This window comes from Talaromyces amestolkiae (assembly GCF_001896365.1).
Source record: "Talaromyces amestolkiae strain CIB chromosome Unknown scaffold16.1, whole genome shotgun sequence".
In the NCBI taxonomy this organism is placed as follows: domain Eukaryota; kingdom Fungi; phylum Ascomycota; class Eurotiomycetes; order Eurotiales; family Trichocomaceae; genus Talaromyces; species Talaromyces amestolkiae.
The window spans coordinates 645,179-663,400 of record NW_024468052.1 but is presented as its reverse complement, the minus strand read 5'-3'; the positions used below and the strand labels follow the sequence as shown (position 1 = coordinate 663,400).

Sequence of the window (18,222 nt, the reverse complement as noted above, 5' to 3'; positions counted from 1 at the left end):
AGCTTATGACCCTAACCCTTGAGTCTCTGATCACATGATTTTCTCCCCGCTTATAAAGGCACTCGATTTCATCGCTTTCACATAATCGTTAAACTTCGGGTATCTATAGCATGACACGAAATGAATTTTGATCTAGGCTACAACTTCTGTCATAACGCTTATCAACGGGTTCTAAGCGAGTGGTGTTGAGGGAGGATTGGTAGGCCACGAAATATAAATACATATCTCGGGAGAACACAATCTGAAGAACGAGTGAACAATACCCTAGAAAGAGGAATACCTGATGACAATTGACGACGAAACACAGAGAAAAGATTGATGCATCTCTCACATTGTACTTTTCGTATTGTCCAGAGACCCATCATTATTAACACGAGGTGCATCAGGACATTGCAAAGTCGGACTTATCATTCATACGGAGTGATCCACGGACCACATAACCTGCAATTAATAACAAAGTCCACAACAACCGCCAGCACCTCCATAACCGCGAACAGAATCAAGCAACCAAGTGCTTTGAGCATCAACAAATCTGGAATGAGGATCGCAACCCTCCAGTTCGGGCCGCGCCTGGGCGATGTTGAGGGCAATATCAAACTCGCAGATCAGATACTCAGGTTGACGCCACCGGAAGAAGATGATGGAGCTCGCTTTAGTGGGCAACCTGGAATTGAGGAGCTGCGACCAGATATCCTCGTATTGCCAGAAATGGCCTTTTCAGGTGAGAGACCCGTATCATGTAAGGATTTGGATGGATATGTACTAATCTGAATTGACAGGCTACAATTTTCCATCTCTAGAAGCCATAAGGCCTTATCTAGAGGTTCAAGGCAAAGGCCCTTCTGCACTGTGGGCTCAGAGAACTGCGCGGCGACTGAAGTGTAAAGTCTGCGTGGGATATCCCGAGATGCATCGGATCCCAGACACATCTAGCGCGAAAAGCGTTGAAGAAAACAGCAACGGTAACAATTTGGTCACAAGTCCGGCCAAAATGTACAACTCCCTGCTAGTCGTCGATGAAGAAGGACAGGTCATACACAATTATCGAAAGCGGTTCTTGTATTACACGGACGAATCGTGGGCGAGCGAAGGCGAAGCTGAATGGAGTTTCAAGTCCCTAGATTTTCCCACAGGGATGTTAAATCCAACTACGGCGGCGGCAGCAGAAACAGCGAATAAATCAATACAGATTCCAACCACATTCGGAATCTGTATGGACATCAACCCGTACAAATTCGAGGCACCGTTCGACGCATATGAATTCGCGCATCGAGTCTTAGACTCTCGGTCCTATCTCGTCATTCTGTCTACAGCTTGGCTTACAAACGACACGAATAGCATTGTGCTCAAACCGGCAGACTTGCCTGATATGGATACATTCAATTACTGGATTCGTAGATTCTGGCCACTGATTGAAAAAAGGATCAACTATGGAGATACACAGCTCGATGGCTTTGATTCTTCGACAGAGACAAAAGTCATTATTGTCTTTGCTAATAGAACGGGAATGGAGGATGGGGGGCCGGAGTGTGTTATTCCGCTGGCAGTGTATGCTGGGACGAGTACTATTATTGCGATTACGCAAAAAAAAGGTTCGCCGGATTTGGATGTCAAGATTCATTGTTGGGGGATCAAGGGGGCGAGAGAGGAAGGGATTTGTTTTGCAGATGTTGACTCAGAGCCTGAGATGACATTTGTGGTGAAAAGGGTTGGTGATGCATCTGATTGACCACAATTATAGACTATTGATACCTTGGGCTGTTCTCCACACACACACATACACAGATTAGACTTGTGATAAGATGATCTTCTTCGGGACCGAGTATCCTTGCGTTGGCTCGGGGTCAATAACTATGTGTCTAAGAGAGCCTTCTCTTCATGCAGACGGTGAAAAGCTGAACAGTGACTTCCAAATATGGAAATAGGATATGCAACCACAGGTTGTAATGGAGTAAGTGATTCTGGAAGGTGGCTCATGTGACTACTGGTCGCATTACTCAGTTCGATTGGATAGATAGCGAGTCAGATATTCTTATCAACCATCCCATTAAAAGGTGCAAAGTATCATCTGTGAGGGAATCAAAAGCTTCTCAAAGATTCTCGGAGTCTCGAATGGTACTTGATCCCATGAAACATCTCGTTTCTGACGAAGATAATTCCATCCTAATAAGCTCTTAACATGCTTGAACTGGTTGATACTTAAATATTCGGAGTACAATGTCATCAACTTCCTCATGTTTCACCAACCTCCAAAGTCCTACCTCCGATACGAAACCTGATTGGTAGACAGCTAGCAGCACGTACAATTTAAAACTTATCCAGAAATGTGGTGAGCATGTGACGACTCCAACCCTCCATATCAGATAGTGGTGGGGTACACACACCTAGAAGTTTTTTTGCTTTTGTCTTTTGAAGTTTCTTAGTAACATTGGAAGATAGATCTAATATTTGAGTCTAGGCTGGCTATCGAGATCTGGAAGGAAGAACTGTGGGTTATGTCTTAGGTTTGAGTCATTGCGCTAACAATAGAAACTTGGAAACACGCAGGTAGAAAGCACATTCACTGCCATAGAACCTCTTTCATCATCATCGTCATCATCATCATCAAACAGTACAGTACATAGCTAGCTAATACAGTCCCTGTCAGCACTCAACACGAGAAGTTCAGGTTGCCCTACCCATCTTCCAGTTCGATGTTTCTGGCTAATCAGTCATCTGCCCTGAAATGACTACACATGGAATTCACAGTTCATACACACTTCTCTAGCCCAGTCTGGGCCTGCACAATCAAGATTCGCAGGATGTCACCTCAAGCTGCCTCTCGGATGGAGGGCTAGGGCCGGCACGTGTGGGCAAATCATGGGCTCTTCGGCCAATGAGCGCTCAGAATCGGAGTATCTGACCAGTGACGGCTGAGCCACGGGATCGTCACACATGATCAGAGAATGGGTTTCTGATACACTATGGATAAGAATTAGCGAAGTAGTCAGAATTACTAGAGAATATTATGCAGATAATATTTGAAAGAAAATACCACTCAAAAATCATACAACAGCGCTGAGTTTGATCCAAATACTACGTGCAAAGTACTTTAGCTTATGCTGCTTCCGGCGGCACGCGCGGAGCCCATTGGCTGAGAGGGGCTGGCTCGGTCAGGTGATCAGTGCGGCACCTCTGGTCTGTCTGCCTTGCCATTCTTTCTGCCTGAGGAATAAGTTCCTACGTCCTCGCCACGTGAGCAGCCCGCGCTCTCTCTCTCTCGTACTTACTTCGCGATTCCCTCAGTTCGAGCTCATTATTTCCCCCGTCCAAGAATTCTATGATACTTTACTTCTTAAAGTGCGCATAGTCCCTGTGTCGACATATATCAGCCTTTTCCTCTCTTCTCTAACCGAGTTTTTCAACTGTTTTTCTTTTCTTCTCGAATTTACCATATTCGGATTCGAGATATTCGGCCCATACTCACCTGATTTCCCGTGACTTCTCGTCAGGTGATATCGAACAAAAAACCAAAGACTACGTACGACTCCCCTAAGGTACGATCCTCTCCACTTTGCTTTTCTTCATCATTATGCATCACAACAAGCACCAGGAGTCAGTAAGGCAACTTAGACATTGTCCATGAATAACCATGAACACTGTTCTTGCTTGGTTGCTGCTCACGGTCGGCCATGATGCTGTTTTGCGCGTTGCTGTTTGTTGGTCGCGTCTTACACGGTCGCATCAGTGGCTGGATGACTAAGTGATTGACTATATGTTCACAATCTATCTTGATCTCTCATGGAAATAGTAAAATGGTTCAGTGCCTCAGAGAAAATCAATGATTCGATTGTGAACATCTTGTTGCCTGTTACCAGCCATGTGCGTGTGATGTCCGATGTTTACCGACGCGTTCCTCCTCCCTGTATACCCCGCAATAGAACTACCTACCACCTTGACAATCAAAAGACAGTTGATATGCCAAATATGCTTTTCACTTTCGACTTTGTTTTCAGAGTTGCAGACTAATGTATTCCAGCTATCGCTGCAAAGCAGCCCACCATTCAAAATTGACGCGACGGAGGACTTGAACGGTTCAATCACCTCGGTACGCTATCTACAGGATAGATCAACCTCACCTAAGCTTACAGCTTGCTCATGGAATGAATCAGTTCGACACGAGTCTGGTCGCCATGTCTGACAATGGTCTGACCAATGCCGATATGAACGGCAACAAACGGAAACGCGAGGATGAAGACAGCGTTGGACCCGACCCTCAGCGCTTGGCAACTTCCCACAGCAGTACCAACGGCAGTATCCCCGGACTAACGAGCCCCTCGGACACACAAGCATTTACTCACTCAGCGCTGGGCCACTATGACGGCACGTCGGATATCAACATTGATGAACAACTGCTTACTCATGTCGCGCAATCGAACGGAATGCCAGACGACAATACATTGACTGCAAATGCAAAGGCGGCCCTCGCCGCAAATCCACAAAACAAATACCCGACTGGCCCTGATGGAGGCTTCGATAGCCAGATTTCGCATGGCCTCCCATTTGCCGATCAGCTCACACACGCTACTGGCGGATTGACTGCACATGGAGGACCACATGAGTCAACAGCAGCGGCTGTTTACGCGGCCCGCGAGGCTCAGAGTATGACTACGAAACCGACTGTAGGATCGCCGGAGTGGCATGCTTTGCGCAAGAACAATCATAAAGAAGGTATGCAATTTTACTCTCGAGTTCGTCTTTTTTTATCAAGTGAGTGGCTAATTGTATTTTTAGTTGAACGTCGTCGTCGCGAGACGATCAATGAAGGTATTAACCAAATAGCCCAACTGGTGCCTAATTGCGACAAGAACAAAGGAGCCATCCTACAGCGCGCAATTGAATACATCTCCCAACTACACGAAGAGAAAAAACAGATGAGCACGCGCTGGGAACATACAAACCTCACCACACAACAAGCTCTCGCCGAGATCAATACACAAAATGCCAAATGGAAAGCAGAAGCCAACCGACGAGGCGATGTTGCACTAAAATGGATCCAGCGCTGTCGAGAAGCGAATCTCAAATTTGACGATTATGACGATGAAAAGGATCTTGGTCAGTTGGACACTGATCACACTCAGAACATTTGATGGCTATCGCTTTGAGGGTTTCTATTCTCACGTGACGGGTCATGTGATTGTTTGTCCAGTGTTCTTGCCGCATGATGTTCTCATGAAATCGAGTACGACAGCTCTATACTCACTATACCGGGCCCGGTTATCTGCATGGCGTTGCCACGACATTGACGCGAAAACAGCTTGGTCATAGCTGTCGAGGTTACGGCATGTTGAACCCAGGCCCATTGAATTATTCACTTCTTCATTCGACTTTATCAGTTTCCTTATGCAGGCTTTCTTTATTATCGGGACGGGGCAGGCGATACGGGTGCACGGGTTTCTTCCTTCTTTATTTTTTCTTTCAATTTCTATTGCTCATCAGGACTGTCTGGCGGTATCGATACAACTGATGGTTTTGAGTCATGTTAGTCTAAGACTGTTGTCGAAGCGAGACTTGTCTGGGAAAGTTGCTTGTCTTATTCCTTCTCGCAGTGATATACTCCGTATGTTCATGATATCTGCTAATTTAAATACCAATCTTATGTTGTGGACCACACACTTCCCCTTAATCTATGATGAACTTTGATCGCTTGTCATGCGTAATAGAAAGACCTAAATACTAAATACCTAAAGCCGCTCAAAAGTCCTAACAATCGGTATTTTCGCGCTGACCAATCAGTCCACAAGAATTAACCCATTAGTCAGTAGCTCGGGATCCGGAAGCAGCTAGACCCCGTAATCCGTCTCGTTTACGTCGTATGTAACTTATTAGTACGTATCTTATTAGTAATACGGTTACGAGTGGGACAGACTAGTACCCGACGGGGGAGAAACGTACTCCGTTCGTATGTACATAGTGGAAACTTGATTTTATGTCTCTTTTGCTTGTAGCCTGCTAAGCATCTATTCCGTATTGGTTGTTACGATCGATCGTCGTTCGGGCTCGAAGGGCTTCGGAGCCGAGTGCTTGTTTTGAACTTCTTCAAACATACTATGTATGCATTACTTCATATGGAGATTCTGTCCCGTACTTGTTGCTGATCTGGTATGTACTTGTTTGTACGGATTGGAAGCCCGTAACATGTTACCGCCAAAAAAGCCAAGAAAGAAATTAGGACTTTGTAGAATCATATTACTACCGAGTATGCGAGACATGGTAGCTCGCTAATCAGAGACTCGCGATTTGCTATCAACATCAAGCATCAGATAAACACGGACCCGACGTTCCGAATAGTGGGGAAACGCCGTGCATAACTCCCTCCTGAGCCAATGGAGGAAATGTATACGTACCGTAATTGTGTATTACATCTTCCGCACACTTACTTGTATTATTACACACTGCTATGTACGTAATACGCAGGGAGGCCCTTAGATCTGGCGGAAGTCCGACATTTCGCTGTATTATCGTGCGCTGATTGGCTCCGATGAAAGTTCGGAAGTTGAAAACAAGCTAAATTCTAACTAAGGGCGAGCGGACTTTAGAGACGGGGTTTAAGAAGTCTTTTTTGCCTTAGACCTTGGGCTAACAAAAGGATAAGAGATGTTACCTAGTCGCGACGTCTGCCTATTTTTTTGTTGCCATCTTATCTTTTCTGTTTTTTGAAATCTCCATCTGTGTCAACTTGCGGGCTGGATGTTGTCTGTTGATGTGCAAATATTATGCCGGTCATATTCTAGGTCTAACCTACATTCGATTACATCCTGCGACATCACGCATCATCGGCCTTGAATTTCTTCTCCTTGCCTCAAAGCTTAGCAGATCTTCAGAGTCGATCATTGAGGGATCAATCATTATATCTCTCCGAGATCATATATGAGGTCATCCCGCTTGTACTGATCTTATAACAACAAAAACGACTGAAACAACGAACGGGCACACACACGAAGAAACACGCATGTCTGAAGCCAAGGAAGAGGGCAATGTCCCCTCTACCAAAAGATCATGGCTTTCGCGTCTAGATCCTCTCAGGAGGAGACGATCACCTCCCATTCCCGACGAGAGGATAGAATCGCCCGAACACAAAGCCAATATTGCGAGCTTGATTACCTGGCAATGGATCAATCATATTATGTTTGTATGTTTGCTCTACCTACCTAGTTTATGCTTCGACTAATTGTGTATAGGTCGGTTATCAAAGACCCCTCGAAGAAAATGATATCCCTCGCGTGAATCCCAGCCGCTCAATCAATGTAATGGCCGCAGCATTGCATGGCAATTTTGAGAAGCGCGTAAAAGCCGGTTCTAAGCACGCGCTCGTCGGTGCAATCTATGAAACATACAAATTCGAAATCCTTCTCGGTGGCTTCTGCTGTGTGCTCGGAAGTGTGGCGCAAATCATATTACCGTATTTGTTGAAATATCTAATCGCTTTCGCGACGGATGCATACCTGGCGCAGTATACTCATCAGGCAGGCCCCTCGATTGGAAAGGGCCTTGGATGGGTCTTTGGTCTATCGGCTATGCAGATTCTGGCGAGTATCGGTAACAATCAGTTCATGTATAGAGGAATGGTGGTTGGAGGACAAGTCCGCGCAGCTCTTATTTCGCTCATTTTCAGCAAGGCAATGACTATCTCTGGCCGAGCCAAGGCTGGCTGGAAACCGCCCAAGACGCCTCCGGCAGATATCACCCCGGGAAGTGACGCAGAGAAAGCGTGGTATGCGGAACAGCTGGAAGAAGCTAATTTGAGTGTGCAGGGATGGAGCAACGGTCGAATTATCAATCTTATGTCAACCGATACGAACCGTATTGACAAGGCTGCTGGTTGGTTTCATTTCATCTGGACCATTCCCCTAACCGTTCTCATCACCATTGCTCTTTTGCTGGTCAATTTGACATACAGCGCTCTGCCCGGTATTGCAATTTTTCTGCTATCCACTCCATTCTTGATGTGGGCCGTTAAGCGCATCTTTGGACTTCGCGCAAGAACCAACAAATTCACCGACGAGAGAGTCAGCCTTACCCAAGAAGTCCTGCAAGCTATCCGATTCGTAAAATACTATGCATGGGAGACGGATTTTCTAGATCGTATTTCGGCCATTCGGCGCAAAGAGATTCACGGCGTGCAGCTCATGTTCATGATCAGAAACCTCTTGACTGCCATTGGAACTTCTGTTCCGATGTTTGCGTCAATGTTGGCTTTTATTACGTTTTCTCTGACAAACCATGAGTTGGCGCCCTCGTCGATTTTCTCGTCCCTGTCACTTTTCAACGGTCTTCGGCTCCCGGCCATGATGTTGCCTATGGTTATCGCCTTGGTTACGGATGCATCTTCAGCCGTGACCAGAATCGAGGATTTCTTGTTGGCAGAGGATACACTGTTTGATCAACAGCCACAGGCAATCGACAGCGAAAACGCGGTCTCTATGGTAGACGCCGCGTTTACATGGGAAAAGGCTGTTGATGGCCAAGATCACGGAGGGCCACAGAAAGGAAAGGGGCGAGGGAAAAAGGACAAAAAAGCCAAGAAAAGCGCCAAAAAGACAGAAAATGTGTCCGAAAAGACCGGAAAATCCAGTGAAACATCTTCGACCGACGGGGATGAAAAGGTTCTTGAAGGTACAACCGAGTCGAGCAAAGAACCGTTCAAAATCCACGGCCTCAACATCGATATCGCAAAGGGCGAGTTCCTCGGTGTTGTTGGAGGTGTAGGATCCGGCAAAACATCTTTCCTTGCATCGCTTGCTGGCGAAATGCGCAAAATCAATGGAAACGCCGTTGTTGGAGGATCAATATCGTACTGCCCTCAGAATGCTTGGATCCAGAACGCCACGGTCGAAGCCAATATTACTTTTGGTCAAGAGCTTGACGAAGAAAAATTCAAAAGAGTCATCGAAGCTTGCTCTCTTCGCCATGATCTGCTGGTTCTTCCCAACGGTCGCTATACACAGATTGGTGAACGCGGCATCAACTTGTCTGGTGGACAAAAGGCCCGTATCAGCTTGGCTCGAGCGATTTATGCAGATACTGATATTCTCTTGCTTGACGATCCTCTCTCGGCTGTTGATGCTCATGTAGGTCGTCACATCATGGAAAATGCTCTTTGTGGAGTTCTCCAGGACAAATGCCGCATCCTCGCCACACATCAGCTGCACGTTCTGCACCATTGCGATAGGATCATTATGATGGACAATGGAACGATAGTCGCCAACGACACCTTTGACAACCTGGTCGCCAACAACGAGAGATTCAAAGAGATGATGACAACGGTTGACCAAGACCACAAGGAGGAGGACCTAGAACAGAGTCCGGCTGCGACTGAAGCTACCGTTCAAAAGATCGCGTCAATTGCCAAGCATCCAAAGGATGATTTAATACAAGAGGAGGGCGACTCGGCCACGGGAGTGTCTAGCAATATCTATTTTAGATATTATGCAGTTGCAGGCTCGGTTTTCCTCATTCCAATCATTCTGTTGCTGTTGATATTGTCCACGGGTGGTTCTGTAGTCACCAATTTGTGGCTGGCTTGGTGGACGTCCGATAAATTTGGTTACAGTACCGGAACATACGTAAGTACCTTATCCTCGAGTTGTGCTCACTTACTAAGTCTTCTAGATTGGCGTATATGTCGGACTAGGTGTCGGTCAAGCAATTTTGTTGTTCATCTACTCAACCGCGCTCTCAGTCTCAGGAACCAGATCTAGCAGACTGCTGCTGAAATATGCCATTCGCCGAGTTTTACGCGCACCCGTCTCATTCTTTGACACTACTCCCCTTGGCCGGATCATGAACCGATTCTCCAAAGATGTAGACACGTTGGATAACAACATGACCGACTCAATGCGTCTTGCCACCATGACATTGGCGCAGATCGTTGCGGTTTTTATCCTCATTATCGCTTACTACTATTACTTTGCAGCTGCTCTTGGACCCCTGCTCGTGATTTATATCACGCTCGCCTTGTTCTACAACAGATCTGCGCGAGAGATCTCAAAACACGAGTCGAGATTACGTGGACGTCTGTTCTCGCGATTCAATGAATCTGTCTACGGCATAGCGACGATTCGGGCATATGGTCGTTCGGAATCGTTTGTCAAGTCCATCAATGAAGATATCGACCAAGTCGACAGCGCCTACTTTTTGACTTTTGCTAATCAGCGTTGGCTCGCTGTGCGACTTGATGTGCTCGGTGTGATATTGGTGTTTGTGACTGAGATTCTGGTCGTTACCTCTCGATTCAACGTGTCGCCTAGTATCAGTGGTTTGGTATTGTCGTATCTGCTGTCCAGTGTCCAGTTGCTTCAATTCACCGTACGACAAGCAGCGGATGTGGACAATAACATGAACTCGGTCGAAAGGATTGATTACTACGGAAGAGAAATCGAGCAGGAAGCCCCTGCCCACACCATTCCTGTTCCTGAGGAATGGCCCAGTAGAGGAGAGGTTGTCTTTTCGGATGCGCATCTCAGATACCGCCCCGGTTTGCCGTATGCATTGGAACAATTTAATTTGCATATTCAGCCTGGTGAGCGAGTTGGTATTGTCGGGCGTACCGGTGCTGGAAAGTCGACTATCATCATGGCATTGTTCCGTATGGTCGAGTTGGCTCAAGGCAAAATCATCATGGACGGTATTGATATTAGTACGATCGGATTGAACGACTTGCGTTCTCGCATGTCCATTATTCCTCAAGACCCGACGCTGTTCGCGGGTACGATTCGATCCAATTTGGATCCTTTCAACACCCGCACCGACGAACAACTCTGGGCCGCTATCCGACAAGCCCATCTCGTCGAAGACAACACCGAAACAACAGCCACCAACGAAAAAACATCCGTCGAAAACATCGACAACAACAACAACAACAACAACAACAACAACAACAACAACAACAACAACACCACCACTCAGCCATCCCAAATAACACTAGACTCCATCGTCGAAGAAGGCGGCACAAACTTCTCGCTCGGCCAACGCCAACTCCTCGCTCTCGCGCGCGCTCTCGTCCGCAACAGCAAAATCACAATCTGCGACGAAGCCACCAGCTCAATCGACTTTGAGACCGATCTCAAGATCCAAAAGGCCATGTCGGAGGGTTTCAAGGGTCGCACGTTATTGTGTATTGCGCATCGACTCAAGACGATTATCGGATATGACAGGATCTGTGTCATGGATAGGGGCAGAGTTGCGGAGGTTGCGTCGCCGTTGGAGTTGTTCGATGCCGGTGGTATATTTAGGAGTATGTGTGAGCAGAGTTCGATTACGAGGGAGATTATTGTGGCGGCTGGTATGGAGGAGGATTGAATATGATGAATGGAGATGGAAAAAAAATTTTTGTACATATAATTAGACATTTGCCTCCTCACATCGCATCGCATTATTGCATTTAATTTTAATGATAATCATTCCATCAAACTTTTTCTACATAATCGATAATATTCTCGCCCCTGAGGTCGAATTGTAGTAAATTGTATGTGCATGAACTCGCTCCATACAAATACATCATCCTACCTCATCAAAACATTTAACACTACAACTACACGAAACAAACAACCCCCCCGCAATGCGCAAAACCCCAGTCAGTTCCAAGACAATCGCACCTCAAATCTGCGGGGTATTCGAGTCCATTAGCAAGCACGTCCGTAAATCGAGGCTACGAGAAACAGAAAAAAGCCTCGGAACCACCCCAAAAAGTCACGGATTGGCATGTGCAAAGCTCCAAAACAGGTAGAAAAGCATATGTTAGAAAGGGGCCCCTTTTATACATTATGTACGCACGGAGTATGCAAGTCTCGATTCAGATTCATGCAGGTTCGTGTTCGATGTTTTCGTGTTGTTCCTAGCTCGTGACCTTGAATTGACGTAGAGATGTTACATCGATTGCTTGGGGTTCTGCAGGGAGAACTCTACTGCTCGGTACATGTATTGATGTATGTAGGGCTCGAGATTTTAAGCGGACGGGAAATAATCGGAAACCGCGACATGGGAAGAGTCAGCTTATTCGTAATACAATTCAATAGCGTCCGGTAGGAATGAGGACTCTATTGCTGAAGAATAAATGCCGGTATTTTGATGCATGAAGACTGGGGAATGTATATTAAAAGCTGGGGCATTTGACCCATTCATTCTTCACGGATACTCCGGATTCTTCTGCATCTTCACATGCATCAGAGATTGTGATGGAGACATTGATTTCGATAATTCCATGCTTTGCGGGGTTAGAGTATCGGGGGCGTTGCTGAACATCCTGTCTGAATCCTTTGGCGGAATAATTATCCACTCCGTTCGGGACTAACATAGGTACACCAAGCTGTGGTTACTCAAGTCATCTTATTCCGCGTGCTATGATTGGATCGCCAGATCCAGGAACTTTCCCACGAGGCCCTGTGTCCTGGTATAAGATGTAGTCTGTTAACGATCTGAGGGTGCTGCCCCTGGCCGGAGGACCAAACATCACCACCCATGACGAGTGGATAGACAATGAGTGGATCAGACCAAGCGGTGAATGTATGACAAAACTCCGATACATCCAGCCATACTTAATTACTTATGGATCATGGTCATGAGCGCTCAAGTACCGTGTTCATCATATTCGGTTAAGGTTACATTGGCCGGCACTTGCAAGTTTGATCAAAACAAGGCGTAGGCAGCCATTCTCTTTAGAACTTGATTGTTGTAAAGTGTCCAGCTTTGTGTCTGTATGCCTGTCACATGAATTCTCATGCTCATACTCGTCATGCAGTTGTATCCAGCTTTTTCGAGACTCCTTCTCGATTGAAAAAACAGACGGAAGTGCATAAAAACTCCAAATTTCCCAAACAGGAAAGTATCCCGTCTGCCACCCCAAAGCTAATCGCGCGCATGACACGGAGTACGTGGTCGATCCATCCATTCATGAGATCCACCGTGGGGATAGCCCATGTATGGGGGACTGTTTTCTCGTTTCCCCGCACCTTGCTTTTCCCTGTCTACCCTGAGAACATTCTGACTCTACACCAATCAGTCGGATGGATTGGTCCGTACCTGGTGACTAGTGCCAGTGGCTCAATCACAAATGCCGACTAGTCACGAATGAGCAGTAAAAATCGCCGTTTGGGTGGTATCCCATTGTTCCTGGCCGTGGGTCTGAGTCAATATTTTTTGCTTTGTTGTTTCTGTCAGCAACTTCGAAAAATGTAGCTATATAAAGACCTCCCCTCATCCCATCAATCCATGGAGATCGAGACGAACAGGCACGGTCAACCAGCAGCAGCAGCAGTACCAACCACCCGGCAAACAGATACAAACAGACACAATGCGTCAATCAACAGTCCTCACCCTCCTCTCCCTGTCCTCCTCCCTAGCCCTCACCCAGGCTACCCCTTTACCCCTTGAACAACGCAACACCGTCCTCAACGAATTCCTCTCCGATCTTCTGGAGTACCTACCAGACATCAACACCACCATCAACGACGCAACAACCATAATCACCGACTTGGACAGCGTGCTCGCCGCCCTTATCGGCGCAAACACCACGGAGAATCAGTTGACCTCCGGAGGATCATGTGCTGAATATACTCTGATTTGGGCGCGCGGAACCTCTGAGCCGGGGAATATGGGTGTGCTCGTTGGACCACCGCTGGTGTGGGCGTTGCAGGCTATCGTGGGAACGAGTGGGTTGACGATTCAGGGGGTTAATGACTATTCGGCTTCGGTAGATGGGTATCTTGAGGGTGGCGATCCGAGTGGTAGCTCGAACATGTACGTCTTTTTCCTGTTGTATTACCTGATGACCAGAGAACTGATCCTTGTGACTTGACTTCAGGGCCTCCCTTATCTCAAAGGCATACTCCTCCTGCCCAAACACAAAACTCATTGCCGCCGGATACTCGCAGGGCTGCCAGGTGACGCACAACGCCATCTCAAAATTAGACGCCAAGACAGCTGCTTGGATTGACAAGGTCTTGCTCTTCGGTGATCCAGGTAAGCCCATTCTATAGACCCTTGGGAAGGCGATACCATGTCTGACATTAGGAACAGATGACGGCCAAGCAATCCCCAACGTCAACGCGGCGAATGTGTACACCGTCTGCCATAGCGGTGACGATATCTGCCTCAACGGAGACTTGATTCTTGTGCCGCATTTGACGTATGCGGAGAATGTGGCTGCTGCTGCTGCTTGGGCTACTGCTTGATTAAGTAGCTGGTAACCTATGCTGTCTGTTGTCTGTTGTCTGTTGAGAGCCAGTTGGCGTGTCGGGCTCTTTTCTTCATGTAAATATTTCACAGAGACATTCAAGGCTTGAGAGTCTTGAGTTGATGTTAGGTTGATGAGTGATGAATAAAATGACGCTTGATGCTTATACTTCATCCATGAATGCATGCCGGGTTAATGAATGCGTGCCTTACATACTCAATACTAGGCAGTACATCTTGATTACCATATTTAGCAAACAGGCTGCAGAAATGTCTATAATCTATGTCACAAGAAGAACAAAGTGGTATGATACATGATATCCTGGGCAACACCTTTTGAAGCAGCAAACAACAAACACCTGATTAGGCGACTCCATCCATAAGAGGGAGCAACAATGACAAACACATCAGAACACCAAACCCAGATTTCAAGTAAAGTCACATCAAAAGCGATAGAAAAAAGAAAAGACAAAGGCAAGTATGTGAATGATAGCCGCTCGACAAATATATGTATAATGCTAAATGCGGTGGGTAGTGATGCTTTCGATAGATGCGGAAAGTCTGATGAGGTGACAATGAGGAGTGAGAAAGGGGAAGAAGATTATACGGAACCACGTAATTCGTTAAACGGGAAGGTCATAGTTCATGCTATCGGAATCAGGGCTTACATCCTTGATGGGATGGAAGAACATGGACGGCAGCACTACACGGCCGTATTTCTTCTCGTACTATTATCAATTAGCATTACGCTGAGTCATAAAGTAGAAAGGTTACTCACGCTTGGCCCTCCGGTCGAGTCCTTCTCCCATCCTAGCAAGTTCCAGTACAGTCGACCAGGAACATTGCAGCGGTAGTACCAGGACAAATCCCGGAACCGTTGCTCACGACCCCATGAGAAGGGGCTGTCCAAAGAGCTGCCTGATCGACCGTTGACACCAGAGTTGAACCATCGATCCATACGTTTAGGTGCAAGTGGCTTGTCGGACCAGATTGGGTGTGGTGCATATGCGGCCTTGTAGCCATGAAGCAAAGCCACGGTTTGAGGGTTCATCTCGGATCCAACGTGGCGACCATTCAGGTTCTCGTCGTCCATGGCTAGAACCAGTCTTCTGGAGACTCGAGAATGGGTGATAATGGTGGCTCTTCGTGGTGTTTCCGTACCGAGATAACCAAACACGTCGTCTCTCAACACCCAGTTGGTGCGGTAGGGATTGAAAATAGGCAAGAATCCAGTAAAGTCGGCATCCTCGCCTACACCCCATTGGTAGTCGTCGTTTTCGGGCAGAAGAACTGGTGGTGGTGGCCCTTTGGGCGTTGGTAGCTTATCTGCCTGCATTTCATAGCCGAGACGACCCCAAACACCCGATCCACCCTTTTCGGCCACGAACTCTCGGAACTCGGTGTCGTATTTGCCATGGATGGCGGGAATATAGAACCGCTCGCTACGTTCCCAAAGACCACGGCGGGGTTGCTTGCGGCCGAAGGATGCAATTGCTTCCGTAAACTCGTACATGTGACCAGTATAGCGGGTATCGATTTCCCAGTTCCATACAAAGTCGAACTCGGGGTACTCCAAAACAAAATGTTGAATAGGGAGCCATTGCGATTGGTGGACACTAATTCGTCAGCTTTTGAATAATGTCGTATGTTGAGAAAATCACTCACTTCAAAACTGCAGGGTCGAGCTTATTGTATCGCTTAGACACCATAGCAACGTTCCAGAGAATAGTCATGTTCCAGAATTCAGGAGGAATATTGTCACGAAGGACTTGCTCATAGGCGTCTTCCTGGTCGATAGGGATGCTGTCATCCTTGACATGAACCAGCAAGAAAACCTCGTACTCTCCGCCGGACTGGAGAGACAACTCCTGGACCATCGAGCGAATAACCTGCTTGTCATTTTCGGAGTATTGCTTGTCGGTATAACTACGGATGAGGATAGCGGTGCGCTTTTCAGGAGGTGCTTCAGGGTTGATGAGATTTGCTGGGCGTGATCGACGGCCAAACCAAGAAGACAACCCACTATTGTCGCTTGCTGCAGTGGTGTTGTACCGACCGGCGTTAATTTGCACACATTCCTGTTGTAATTTCCCCCAATTCACTGTCTCCCAATCGACTTTAGAGGGGCGAATCCAATCGGATGAGGTGTCATCTTCTCCGTATCCGTAGGCGGCGTATCTGGTGTATCGATCGTACGAGAGTTGTCCGTCGACACCGATCACGTCATGAGAACCAAAACTGGGCTCGGGGAAATCTATACCAATCAGCCTTGCAATAATATTATCAAGGTATCAGGAAACATACTTTCTGGAACGCCGACGTAAACGCTGACGCTGTCGTCCCAGCTGTCGTCAAGAGTTTTACCACGAGGACCGACACAGGGAACAAAGGCGCCTCGATGCGTGCGCTTCCATTCTTCACTGTTGTAGTTAGGGTAAGGGCGGTAAATTTTGGCCGATTTTGCGATGTCGGCGGACTGGACAGAGGCACGGGGATCGTCAATGATACGGGAGTTGTTGTAGGGTGGGCGCGGGGCCTTGATGTTGTTGAAGGTTGACTTGAAGTTTTTGAATTGGCTACTGCGGGGGGTGTTAGTTTGTTGCCTTTCTAATTTGCATGGATTTCGACTGACGTAGTCACTGTTTTGGCCTCCTCGAGATATCTTTGTTGAGGCGACTTGTAGTTGAGTTTTACCTCCTGAACGAGGGTAAGTTAGCGCAACGCATTTCCGGAAGTCATATCACAAAGTAAAAACATACAGCAAAAGGACGCTGATTTGCTTCCTGCTCTCTCAAATCCTCATCGTTTAATCTCTGAAATTCCCAGGCAACGCGACCGTCGGGCGGACCGTCCAGAAACTCGAATGCGCCAAAGGCGAAGACAAATAACACGAAAAACACGGATAGCGAGAGGATGGATCGGAGACCCGTTCGAGCTGGCATCATGATGAAGAGACCGCCGACAGATGCATTGAATACGACACCTATACGAGCGAAAAAGGGCATGCCGTGGATGAGAAGACAGAGAGAAAGGAGAAAATAGAGTGAGACAGCGTTTAGGAAAGGGAGGTTAGCAGATGGGCCCGGCGGGAGGGGGCAAAGCGCTGCCTGAGAACGGCCGGTGATTGGTTGGCGACGGATGCAGCGACAGGCACCGGATCCAGTGCGGAGTTGATATTGAAGAATGAACTTATGAATTTGAATCGAATGAAATGAATGGATGAGATTTCCTAGTACTTGAAGGTGAAAAGTCATTAAGGGGAAGACAAATACTGGCTAAGTGCTATAAGCCTGGTGTATGTATATATGCACGATCTGGCCGTGATTCCTCGGTCTAAACGCATGATTCATTTACTCATAGTATGACCACTGACAATCTACTACGTACTTAATTACTTTAGGCTGTGAAACTTACGGCACAATTCAATAGAACATATTTTCCGACGAGTCTAGAAGAGTGCCGTACTCCGGTTATTGATTTGACAGCACCAACAAGAGGAGAACGGAGTAACTGAAATACGTGTCAATATAATCTAATATTGATACTTTACAGCCGAAGACGGTGTCGTAAGCCTTGCACCCCTTTATTTGCCCGCTATTATTAGCATGGCGGCTCTTCTGTCCAATTGGATACATAATAGATTACGGCTATTCCGGAAGCAGATATGCACTGGTTTGGCTGTTACGGGAATACCATATTTTTTTCTATGTTTGCTGAGAAACCACAACTACGTTTTTTACAATGGAAAGTTCCCGTATGATTGATCAATCCCATGCAAACTCGGCGATGGTGATAGTGATGATAATGAGTGCCTGCATCCCGTGACCATACACGATCGTTCTGCAACATACATCATAGTATGCTCTAAATGAGTGGCGTCCGCCATTTCAAGCATAATCCAAACGTTGCCAGAACGATTGGCTCTGAATTCCGGCCTGAACGCCAACTCACGTGCCACTTTGAGTCAAAACGTTGTTTGTTGGATAGCTACCGTTACATGGTTCTATGGGA

At 46.9% G+C, this 18,222-nt stretch overlaps 4 protein-coding genes across 4 annotated transcripts; 3 read left to right on the top strand and 1 right to left on the bottom strand.

Annotated features, from left to right (window-relative positions):
* Positions 1–537: 537 nt before the first annotated feature.
* On the top strand, positions 538–5,129 carry BHQ10_007763 (uncharacterized protein; the record flags this gene model as incomplete). The annotated part of the gene is made up of 5 exons (XM_040880494.1): positions 538–721; positions 780–1,708; positions 4,019–4,087; positions 4,152–4,710; positions 4,774–5,129. The coding sequence occupies 5 exons, from the start codon at positions 538–540 to the stop codon at positions 5,127–5,129; spliced, it is 2,097 nt and encodes a 698-aa protein (XP_040736266.1).
* Positions 5,130–6,991: 1,862 nt separating this feature from the next.
* Positions 6,992–11,340, top strand: BHQ10_007762 (uncharacterized protein; the record flags this gene model as incomplete). Its single annotated transcript, XM_040880493.1, has 3 exons — positions 6,992–7,171; positions 7,221–9,605; positions 9,652–11,340. The coding sequence occupies 3 exons, from the start codon at positions 6,992–6,994 to the stop codon at positions 11,338–11,340; spliced, it is 4,254 nt and encodes a 1,417-aa protein (XP_040736265.1).
* Positions 11,341–13,330: 1,990 nt separating this feature from the next.
* BHQ10_007761 (uncharacterized protein) lies at positions 13,331–14,210 on the top strand (the record flags this gene model as incomplete). The annotated part of the gene is made up of 3 exons (XM_040880492.1): positions 13,331–13,776; positions 13,841–13,998; positions 14,056–14,210. 3 exons carry the CDS (start codon positions 13,331–13,333, stop codon positions 14,208–14,210), a joined length of 759 nt encoding a protein of 252 aa, XP_040736264.1.
* A 624-nt stretch (positions 14,211–14,834) lies between these two features.
* On the bottom strand, positions 14,835–17,216 carry BHQ10_007760 (uncharacterized protein; the record flags this gene model as incomplete). The annotated part of the gene is made up of 6 exons (XM_040880491.1): positions 14,835–14,939; positions 14,990–15,827; positions 15,877–16,465; positions 16,516–16,790; positions 16,844–16,908; positions 16,971–17,216. The coding sequence occupies 6 exons, from the start codon at positions 17,214–17,216 to the stop codon at positions 14,835–14,837; spliced, it is 2,118 nt and encodes a 705-aa protein (XP_040736263.1).
* Positions 17,217–18,222: the final 1,006 nt, after the last annotated feature.